This window comes from Oncorhynchus gorbuscha, linkage group LG03 (genome assembly GCF_021184085.1).
Source record: "Oncorhynchus gorbuscha isolate QuinsamMale2020 ecotype Even-year linkage group LG03, OgorEven_v1.0, whole genome shotgun sequence".
Lineage (NCBI taxonomy): Eukaryota > Metazoa > Chordata > Actinopteri > Salmoniformes > Salmonidae > Oncorhynchus > Oncorhynchus gorbuscha.
The window spans coordinates 40,145,780-40,157,840 of record NC_060175.1 but is presented as its reverse complement, the minus strand read 5'-3'; the positions used below and the strand labels follow the sequence as shown (position 1 = coordinate 40,157,840).

Genomic DNA, 12,061 nt, shown 5'->3' with positions numbered 1-12,061 from the left:
AGATGCAGAGGGTCAGCCATGAGGAGAGGTCTGGATGTCTAGCAGTCATCATACCTCTGGTAGACTAGGCTACATGTCAGGCTATAACTGATCTGTAACAGAATATTGTGCCATCTACTGTCTCCAAGTAAGTGTTTGGGCAAACACAGGGAAAAAAGTTAGTCACAAATGCCCACCCAAAACACCCAGTCAGAAATCTTTTGCAATACAAATTGAAAAGATACCTGGGTAAGATCAGGATCACTACACAGTACTACACACACATTTGATGTATGAGAGAGTAAAACAATGAAACTTGAGCAAACCCAGAAGTACGTGCTGATGGAGTATCAAACTCAAAGTTAAAAAGACGATATTTGCAATACGTATTTTTCTGGATCAATACCAGAGTGACAGAGTATATGAGAGTTCTGGGGTCGACGGACAGGAAAATCCTAATTCCCCTGGACATAGTGAAAGGGTTACGGAGGTTCAGAGATGGGAATACTAAAAGCCTCTTGCTGTATAAAATTGTAAACATTAAACGGCCATATCTTGTGACTTCTTGACCGCAATACTACCAGACTACATCATCATCACAGACTGCGATATCTAATGTCCAGACATAACGAAGCATGAACGAAAACATGCACCCAATGCTGTTCTCAAAGTGTTATTGTGCTGAGGTGATGGCTTGTCTTACTTGACCAGTGTAACAAAGCAGCAACTATGTGGTCCAACAGTATGTGTCTCAGTCAGTAGTGCATGGCGCTTATAACGACAAGGCTCATGGGTTTGAGTCCCGCTGGTGCCAACCATACGTAAAATGCATTCATGCATGACTGTAAATCGATTTGGATAAAAGTGTCCGCAAAATGCCATATACAATTGATTAGGTACACCTGACCCGGTACTAGATGGGTGTACCTAATAAACTGACTGAGTGTATTAGATTATTAAACGTGTGGTATTTCCCAGGCCTCCCATAAAACATACATGAAACCACAAAAACTATGTGGTATTCTAACTGGGTTAAAAACGTGATATAACTGAATGCGTGCTGAAGACACCCTACTGGGCAAACATTATAGCATACTCAAATATGCATCAAAAGTTCTCTCAGATTACATAAGGTCAACAGACAAAAAACATCCATGCACATTTAGTGTCCCATCACACTTCTAGCCAGTCTGTGTGAGACAGACAGAGAGCGTGTGAAGCCGTGATCGATCCCCTCTTGAGTCAAGGCAGCAGCGGGACACTTATAAAAGGACAGAAATGTGCAAAAGGGAAGCTTTGGAGATGAAAATCTGAGAGAGCTCATTACCCTGGCCTGCATCCACAGTATCTGGGGTATTATAACCAGATCAGCCCATAAAACATGATCCCCCTCTGAAACAGCAAGACATACAACCCTGATAGCTCACTATCAGTACAGACTACAAGAAACCAAAGTATTAGGTCACTTTTAGATGCAAAACATTGATACCTATTTGAAAGTCTTGGGCTGAGTGGAATGAAGACTACAAATATGGCCACTGAACAACATTGCGAACAGCACAATGTGGTGTCCAGCAAAGATAAAGTCAGGCTACTAGCTGGGCAAACAGTGACTAGTTAAGGATGATACAGATTGACATAGAGAAGTATAGGAAAGCAGTCAGGTTCCACAGTAGTCAGAGAGAAAGAGAGAACGAGCGAGAGAGAGAGATACCTGTAGAACTGCAGCTGTCGTTTAGGGCTCCCATAGCGTGCGCTGAGGTCAGCGGAAGAGAGGAAGAGAGAGTACAGCTTAGATGAACATGTAGCAGAAGGGAGGGGACCGTAGCCCACGAGAGAGTAAAGGGAACAACGGAGAGGAAGAGAGAGTACAGCTTAGATGAACATGTAGCAGAAGGGAGGGGACCGTAGCCCACGAGAGAGTAAAGGGAACAACGGAGAGGAAGAGAGAGTACAGCTTAGATGAACATGTAGCAGAAGGGAGGGGACCGTAGCCCACGAGAGAGTAAAGGGAACAACGGAGAGGAAGAGAGAGTACAGCTTAGATGAACATGTAGCAGAAGGGAGGGGACCGTAAACCACGAGAGAGTAAAGGGAACAACATAGTAAAAGACATGCTGCATGCGAGGAGAACAAAGCCTCATTTCACAGGGAATAGGAAAGCTCAGTGTATCAAGCAACGAACTGGACCCCAAATACCATTCACTGTACACTGGAAAAATACTATAGAGTGCAGAACGCATATCAAGCTATTTTATATTAAATGAAGGGAAGGGCAAAGACTGAAATAGACGGGGAAAGGAGATTGCTGAAGCATCAAAATTCTCTCCCTTGCGATCGGTGTTATAATTAAGCAATAAGGCCTGAGGGGGTATGGTATATGGCCAATATACCATGACTAAGAGTTGTTCATAGGAACAACACAAATCATACACCACAAACTCCCAGGTGCATTATTGCTTTTATAAACCGGTTACCAACAAATTAAAACAATGAGTGACATATTTTCATAAACAGTTTTAATTTTGATAAGTGAATTCATACAATTTTATCCTTCCACCAGTGGAAATAGTCTGGGGAAAATATGGTTGCTATGCAATCAAATAATGGTTGCTATGCAGTAGAGCTGGGACGATAAACCTAAAATTATGGACACTGACTATACCTTGTTTCGATATCGTTCATTACGATAAGTAATGCAAACTGGCGAGAAGGCAAAATATACAACTAATCGAACGAAAGACTGGGTCGCTTCTGTGGCAACCAAAATATGAGAAAGTATGAATTCGCTTATGAAAATATCAATACCGGTAAATGTGTGCTTTCATTTTCATTGGCAACAGTAGTGCAAGCGGGACAAACAATTATACCAACAAAACATTTTGTTTTTTTAAATGGTGCACATTGTTAGAAACTTGTCGTTCTATTTATCATTATCGCATCAATTCAGGCCATTTATGTGCAATCTAATCCAGTGATTGTCATGCATTTTGGGTGTAACTATTTCTTATTGTTGTTATATTCTACAGTTAAAATAGGGCTCCATTTTCAGAAGTTTTTGTTCAATAGAGACAAATTTGTCTGCATACCTTTGTGCTCTAACATCATAACATTGTTATTTGGGGCTAATTCATTGCCTGAGTAAGTTGAAACTCAAAACACACTAGCTAGACCACTAACTTTAGAGATACTACCCACTGCTAGTAGTCTTGTATTAACGTACATTTAACATCCCCCCAAAACAACGTTGCCGTTGTAGTCTACCGCCCAATGAGGCCAACGCAACCCAATGGCCAACGTCATTTTGCAGCGCTCAGTATCTCAAAGCCATATCAAATACCTAGTTTGTAAAATAGTTGCTATTGATAGTTGAGAAATAAAAGTATACCTACAGAAAGCTGAGAACATCTTCTCTCCATCTGTGACATCAGGATAACTGTGATTTTTTTATGTTATACAATCAGAACACTTTTCTTTCGCAGGCCCCAGTGAAACAGGTATATGGGCAGGCAGGCAGAAACATTCATCACAGGACTCATGAGGATAATATAACTTACTGTTTGACCAAATCATGGTTTTAGCCTCCAAAGAAAATAGGATGTTTTGAATGAGGTGAATGAATGTGAAGCACGCACCTATGTGACCGATTCCTTTTATTACTCGCACTCAAAGTCACAGGGTGGCAACATGCAACTAAATGGTCGCAGTCTGGAGCCATGCCTTGTAGGCTTTTTACTATAGGCATATTCTCTATCTTTCATTTTACGCCAATGAAAAATAGTCTCCATTTTCACATTGAACAATAACCTAGGCCAAGGTTCCTCTCGCCCTCTCTCTCTACCCTCAACAGCAGGGCAGCCCTGGACAATTTGGCAGGCTACAATTTAATTTATCAGCTTTTCATTTATTTCATCGGCCAAAAGCCGGCAATTATTGGCTAATGAAAACCCTGCGGGATGTATAAAACCCTGCGGGATGTATAAAACCCTGCGGGATGTATAAAACCCTGCGGGATGTATAAAACCCTGCGGGATGTATAAAAGGTGACTACCGGCAAGAAAGGGGTAAAAATGTGTAAAATTAACATTGGCACAAAAAATGTACAGGTAAAATACTGTCAATTATATCTGAAAGTAATACTAAACAAATGGTTCTCTGGTGACACATGCTAGTGGTATGTGGGACAGCAGGAAAGGGGCTGTGCTTGAACCAATGAGAGAACAGAAACAAGTGTTTCCATTACCCTGCTTACTGATGACCTATTTTGTATTACAAAGGATTGGGGATGACACGAGTAGGTACATGACTGCTTGTTTTAAAAGTCCTGAATAGAATGGAAGTAGCATGACTCATGAAGTATGGACATTTCATTTTTATCAGGCTGGAGAAATTAACTGCATGCACCATGAGATCCCATACACAGGCCACGATGAATGTGTGTTTGTGTGTGTGTGTGTGTACTCACTTGTAGATCATGCCCGGCGAGCCAGTCTGTCGGGAGAGGCGGGCAGGTGAGTCTGTGGTAGATTCAGGATACATGGAGACGGGAGGGTGGGGGTATGGCCAGTGTGCCGAGGGGTCTCTCTCTCACCAGGACAACAGGGGACTGTCTCTCAACAAACTGGGCTTCTGGAGGGGATAGAGAGAGCAAACAGTCTGTACACTGGCATATCTTCTGTGTGGTCATAGTGATAAGGAGGAAGACAACTTGTATCCATTCTGATTTCCGTATTCCTTTTTTTTGTGTGTCAAATAGTCCTTTCAAGATGTCACTGCTCTTCACCAGCCACTAGATGGCACCATTCCCTCACTGTGGTCTCACAGGCAGCAGCTTGAATAAATACCTAAGGTATTATACCTAAGACCAATAAGACTGCCGTCTCTGGGCTCAGTGGGCTGTAACTGGGGATGCTAACTATTGTTTTGTAAACTACAGGGGAATAAATTTGGCCAATCAGAGCCACTTGTCTGATCACATGTTAAGCCTTGTACGACAACATCCTTATACACACGCTCAAACACACAGACCCACTGCACACACAAAGTTATGGGTGTCCTCACACATCGTCATCCTACCCTTGTCATATGCGTGTGCTCGGGGCGACTAGTTTCTATGAAACTCAACAGTCTTTGCCCAAAAAGGAGAGCACTGCTGAAGTAAGGGGCTAAAACAGGAGAAGAGGGCTGGGCAGCGGGGAGCTGAGGGAGGAGTGGAGGATGACTACAGAAGGGCTTGGAGAATAAAACAGCCCATTTGCATTACCTACTGTATTCTGTTTCCCTCTACATCAGGGGTCTGAAACATTCGGCCTGCGGGCCCGATCCAGCCGATTCAGTGCAACTGATGGGAGGTTTGATTAAAATATTTTAAAAATATCTCATTTTAAAGGGGGTGGGTATCATTTTTATACCTATAACCAAATCTGAAACTGTGTAGAAATGATAATCAACCTACATTTAGTCTTTTCACTTTGTCCAGCTTGCTAACAACAGTAAAGGAGCACCAAAAATCCCAAAAACTAGGCACATTTTGACAACAAGAAAATATTTTTTTAATTTAGTCCCTCTGGACCTCGGTGAAGGCTGAATGCAGCCTGAGGGACAAAATAAGTTCCACAGCCCTGCTCTACATTATAGTCTACATAGGACTGCAATGCTACACTAACCACGTGAGCGAGCCAGCCATGAGCCGTTGCTGGTCTACTGGTAATAGAAACAGATGTGGTAATGACGAGGACGCGAAGGTGACTTTCTCCTCACATCAATCACAGACACAGAAAATGAGGTGTCCCCTTTTCAAGGACTCATTTAATGCCATCTGGTCACACCACTTCAATCATGCCAGGCAGGCCGGAACAAAAGCCCCTGCCTACCTGACGCTGCCCATCTAGCTGGTCCCTTCTCCTACAAGGTGATGATGATGATGATGATGATGATGATGATGATGGCCAGATGAAGATGGCTGTGTTGTAGATCTACAGAATCCCTTGGTCAATGTAGGACTCCACCTGGCTGGAAAGTCATGTATCTAATGTCACCGACTGACTGGTCATTAAAGGAGGACACAGGAGCTGTCTTGCTGGATTTGGGGGCCAATCCTGAGGCTGCTGTCTGGGTGTATGATCGTGTGCTACCAGACCGCAACACACTGTACTGCCGAACGACTGGAGTCAAGGCTAAAGTGTAGTAAATATCATTTAGCCTATACTGATGTTCAGACATACAGTCTTAGTCGGTGAAATGTTATGCTCTCAGCACACCCCAAAAAAAGTTAGGCTAGGCTGAGTGTTTCTCCTTTGCTTTGACAGTTTATTATTGGTGCATCAAATTCCTCAGGGTGCTTGAAGCCCACATTAGATGGCTGCGCTGTGCTGCAGTTGGAGAGAGAGGAAAGAGAGGGAGAGGATGCTTACTGCAGCACTGCGGTACAGACTTGTCCCGGCAGCACAAGTTGGAGAGCTGAGCTCAGATTTACTGCTCTAATGGGCCAAGGTGCACTCTGCAGATTAAAACTGCAGGGAGGCAGACAGAGGGTGGGAGGTTCTGGACAGACCCTTATCGGATCAGAACCATCCTCTGGCCCGACACCACCACATGCTGATCCAAAAGCAACAGGAGAGCAGGGAGACTAAAGGAAAGGAGTAGTGTGAAGGAGGACCTATCCACAGACAGGGTGAGGATGGATTTCACTGGAGAGGTTGAAATAAAGACAAAAAGAAAGAATGCCCTAGTACTTCCTGTTTAGTGTTTAGCCAGTCTTACATACTGCAACCTACATACTGCTACCTTCATTCCTGTCCAACACAATGCAACATGGAGTCACCAAAGGCAACCGACACCTACACCCAGCCTGAGAGAGATTCCTCTTGAGACCGGGCTTACGTAAGTAGGCAGTCCTGGCCTGGAAAGTACAGTACAGTGTTAGCAGCAGGAAACACACAGATGCCAATAGATGGCACGGGAAGAGAGAAGGAACATAATGGCAGACGAGGACTGCCAGGGGTGTCCTGATTGGTGACACAGATTGAATAATAATAAGGATATAGGCCTGAAATAAAGATCTGAGTCAGAATCAAAGAGGATCCCTATATGGCTACATTAATGTCATGGTTCTCAAAGCAGTCAAAATAATTAGCTAAATTATGGAAAGTTGTCCTTGTCAGACAAACAGACCGGCAGAGACAGAGTGACAGTGACCATGTTTACTTGCAAACATTTACTGCAGTATCCCATTATTATTTGGGATTAAAGGATCCTCAGGTACTTTGTTTTTGAGTTAACCGTAAACATCCAATCCCGTTTACATTAACCCGAAAAAGCGTGTGTCTCGGTTATAAGAAACCCGGATAAGATACATGGGATGTGATGATCTTAGATGGGATACTGTGGCATGTAAACATCCTACCCCGTTTACTGTTGTTTTACGCGGCATGCGCAGATTCAGTTTCACATATCGTGGGTGTTGTGTGTAGATGTTTTCATCTGGTAGTCAAACAAATCCCTTCATAAAGTAGTCTACCTTCGCAGTTCCATCCACCATGATTCCATAATCCCACTGATACTCCGCACTGTACCATATGGCCTACTGGCTACTTTCACCCCTAATTTAGACCATGTTCTGCTTATAATTTCCAACATTTGTTGGGCCATATTATAATTTCAGATATTTGGTAGGCCATTTGTTTGTCAACAACAGTTGACAGGCCAAATATGAATTCTCAGTCAACACACCATTCCTCAGCTTTTGGAAATCGATCACGTGTAATGTGTGCAAGTTACAACACACCACACTCAAACCACCACATGCCATTTGTACTATGTGCTAGCTAGCTCACACACACACACTAGCTTCCACATTCAGAAGCCTGGTGCTTTCCACACAGAGACCAGTCAGTCAGTGTACAGTAGGTTTGCTCAGAGCCATTAGCTGGGAGCTCTTACAGTAATGGGAGGATAATCTGTCCCTTCGACCTACTGCAACAATTGGACAAACATGGCACTGCTGCTGTTGTGCACATTAAGGCTGTGATGATATCATCATGTCTCACAGCAGTCAGTGTGGCTACCGGTGGCTGGTGAGAGCTGCTTTGTCCCTTTGTTATGGATCTGTACTAAATGTATGGATAACCTAAATGTGTGTGTTATAAATGAGACCCGGCCGAGCCTGCACTGCAGCAGCATCACAGAGAAGACTGCAGCAGAAATGTATGTGTTATAAATGAGACCCGGCCGAGCCTACACTGCAGCAGCATCACAGAGAAGACTGCAGCAGAAATGTATGTGTTATAAATGAGACCCGGCCGAGCCTGCACTGCAGCAGAAATGGGAAACCCCTCATATCTCTATGGGTCCATCCAGTCCACCTCTCTCTATGGGTCCATCCAGTCCACCTTCTCTATGGGTCCATCCAGTCCACCTCTCTCTATGGGTCCATCCTGCCCACCTCTCTCTATGGGTCCATCCTGCCCACCTCTCTCTATGGGTCCATCCAGCCCACCTCTCTCTATGGGTCCATCCAGCCCACCTCTCTCTATGGGTCCATCCAGCCCACCTCTCTCTATGGGTCCATCCAGCCCACCTCTCTCTATGGGTCCATCCTGCCCACCTCTCTCTATGGGTCCATCCAGCCCACCTCTCTCTATGGGTCCATCCAGCCCACCTCTCTCTATGGGTCCATCCAGCCCACCTCTCTCTATGGGTCCATCCAGCCCACCTCTCTCTATGGGTCCATCCAGCCCACCTCTCTCTCATCAAGGGACAAGAGACAAAGGGAGAGGCGTGATATTGTGTCTTGGAGCATAGTGTGTCTTGGAGCATTGTGCAGGGGACAGAGGGGAGTAATGTGGTTCCTTACATTTCAAACGGCTTTTGACTTAATTCTAGTATCTCACACACATCTTACAGCACCACTGACTACCACACACTGCAGCAAGGAGAGAGGGCAGAGCAGAAGAGACAGACTGAAGATGTACGATTTATGCATAGATGCGCAAAAGGCACAGTCAGAGGTGATATACAAATGTATCCTGCATACCTCTACTGTGGAGATGGATAAGATCTAGAATCAGGCCAAAAAAATGACAGAGAGAGAGAGAGTAAAATCCCATGTTGTGTGGTTTCTGGGCTGGGTGCACACACTCACAGCCTGTGAACACTGCCATTGCCCTCTTATATAATAACCTGAGCACCCTAGGAGGGGCCCCCACTTCTCTTTATAATCCTCTGAGCATCCTCTGTGCCAGGGGTCTTCAACCTTTTCTTGCCCAGGGAACCCTGCCCTGGCAAACCACCGACCCAGGGATCCCCATCATACGTTAACTTCTTGGTGACTGGGGGCAGTACTGAGTAGCTTGGATGAATAAGGTGCCCAGAGTAAACTACCTGCTACTCAGGCCCAGTTGCTGATATATGCATAGTATTAGTATATTTGGATAGAAAACACTCTGAAGTTTCTAAAACTGTTTGAATGATGTCTGTGAGTATAACAGAACTCATATGGCAGGCAAAAACCTGAGAATAAATCCAACCAGGAAGTGGGAAATCTGAGGTTGGTAGTTTTTCAACTCATTCCCTACTGAAGATACAGTGGGATATTGGTCATGTTGCATTTCCTAAGGCTTCCACTAGATGTCAACAGTCTTTAGAACCGGGTTTGATGCTTCTACTGTTAAGTGGGGCCGAATGAGAGGGGAATGAGTCAGAGGTCTGGCAGAATGCTTTGAGCTCGTGACGCACGGTCATGTGAGAGGTAGCTCTCGTTCCATTGCTTTTCTAAAGACAAAGGAATTCTCCGGTTGGAACAGTATTGACGATTTATGTTAAAAACATCCTAAAGATTGATTCTATTCTATACTTAGTTTGACATGTTTCTATGGACTGTAACGGAACTTTTGGACTTTTCGTCCGACCTTTCAGCTGGACTTGCATGCGCGTTTGGATTTGTTTACCAAACGCCCTAACAAAGGAAGGTATTTGGACATAAATTATGAACTTTATCGAACAAATCAAACATTTATTGTGGAACTGGGATTCCTGGGAGTGCATTCTGATGAAGATCAAAGGTAAGTGAATATTTATAATGCTATTTCTGACTAATGTTGACTACACAACATGGCGGATATCTCTTTGGCTGTTTTTGTCTTTGAGCGTCGTACTTAGATTATTGCATGGTGTGCTTTTTCCGTAAAGTTTAAAAAAAAATCTGACACAGCGGTTGCATTAAGGAGATGTTTATCTAAATTTCCATGTATAATAGTTGTATGTTTTATCAATGTTTATTATGAGTATTTCTGTAAATTGATGTGGTTCTCTGCAAAATCACTGTATGTTTTGGAACTACTGAACATAACACACCAATATAAAAATGCACTTTATCGGACAAAACATTCATGTATTGTGTAACATGAAGTCCTGTGTGTGTCATTTGATGAAGATCAAAGGTTAGTGATTAACTTCATCTATACTTCTGCATTTTGTGACACCTCTCTTTGGCTGGAAAAATGGCTGTGATTTTCTGTGACTTGGTAGTGACCTAACAATCGTTTGTGGTGCTTTCGCTGTGGTTGGATTAACGAGAATTGTATCTTTAAAATGGTGAAAAATACTTGTATGGTTGAGGAATTTTAATTTGGAGATTTTTGTTTTGAATTTGGCGCACTGCACTTTCACTGGCTGTTGGCGGGGTGGGACGCTATCGTCCCACATATCTCAGAGAGGTTTTAACAAGCCCCCCAAAAATGGCACGTCTTATCAGTTGAATGATAATGGAAAGGAGAAGTAATCAATATTTTAAAATTAATAGATTGGTATAATTTTCCCTTATTTTAAGCTCCCCACATTATATACTGGACAAAAATAGAAACGCAACATGCAACAATTTCAACGCTTTAAATAAAAATGAATTTGTCCCAAATCCATGGATTACACATGACTAGGCAGGGGTGCAGCCATAGGCCCACCCACTGGGGAGCCAGGCCCAGCCAATCAGAATGAGTTTTTCCCTACAAAAGGGCTTTATTACAGACAGATATATTGCTTAGTTTATTCAACTCTCCAGCTGGCAGGTCTCAGACGATCCCGCAGTTGAAGAAGCTGGATGTGGAGGTCCTGGGCTGGCGTGGTTACATGTGGTCTGAAGTTATGAGGCCAGTTGGACGCACTGCCAAATTCTCTAAAACAACATTGGAGGTGACTTCTGGTAAAGAAATTAACATAGAATGCTCTGGCAACAGCTCTGGTGGATATTCCTGAAGTCAGCATGCCAATTGCACATTCCCTCAACTTGAGACATCTGTGGCATTGTGTTGTGTGACAAAACTGCACATTTTAGTGACCTTTTATTGTCCCCACCACAAGGTGCACCTGTGTAATGATCATGCTGTTTAATCAGCTTCTTGATATGCCACACCTGGGATTTTTTATTTCAGCTCATTAAACATGGCACCAATACTTTACATGTCTTTTGAGTAAAATTGGAAGAGGAAGTGTAAACTCTAACACAGCCTATTTGCTAGAAAGGTAACTCCAAGCACATTTTTGCAAAGAGCTGCTGTTTAGCTGGTTAAACAAAGGTTACCCAGCAAACATGACCCTATTGGCCCCATGTGAGTATTTGGCTAGGCCACACAAAGCCCACACCAACCAAACACGGGCTATCCCAGCACAGGCTAGCACAAAGCAATCCCACATCTGCCCAACATTGGCTTGCCCAACATTGGCTAGCCCAACATGGGCTTTCCACCACCAAACCCATACCAAGGCCAGCACAGGCTAGTCTAGACCAGTCCAACACAGGCTAGTGGACACCAGCCCAACACAGGTTAGCCCACAACCAGCCCAACATGGGCTAGCCCAGCATGTGCTTTCCACCACCAAGCCTACAACAACCCAACACGGGCTAGCCTACACCAGTCCAACACAGGCTAGTGGACACCAGCCCAACATGGGCCAGCCCACACCAAGCCCAATGCAGGCTAGCCCACAAAATGTCCAGTTACTTCATAATGTAGAGGCTCGTTATATATAATATTCACTTACCTGTGATGACCTTCATCGAAATGCACTCCCAGGAATCCCAGTTCCA

The 12,061-nt window shown here is 43.9% G+C and overlaps 1 protein-coding gene across 4 annotated transcripts in view; it reads right to left on the bottom strand.

Moving 5' to 3' along the window:
- LOC124031370 (voltage-gated potassium channel subunit beta-2-like) overlaps positions 1-12,061 on the bottom strand; it is a 148,422-nt gene that overhangs the window by 91,478 nt on the left and 44,883 nt on the right. For 3 of the 4 annotated variants that reach the window (XM_046342514.1, XM_046342513.1, XM_046342515.1), the window contains 2 exons: positions 4,445-4,608; positions 1,694-1,735 (listed from right to left, as the gene is read on the bottom strand). In XM_046342514.1, coding sequence (XP_046198470.1) covers positions 1,694-1,735; positions 4,445-4,518 — 116 coding nt within the window. In that variant the 5' untranslated portion in view covers positions 4,519-4,608. The remainder of the gene's footprint in view (positions 1-1,693; positions 1,736-4,444; positions 4,609-12,061) is intronic. The other variant, XM_046342516.1, reaches the window with a different exon arrangement.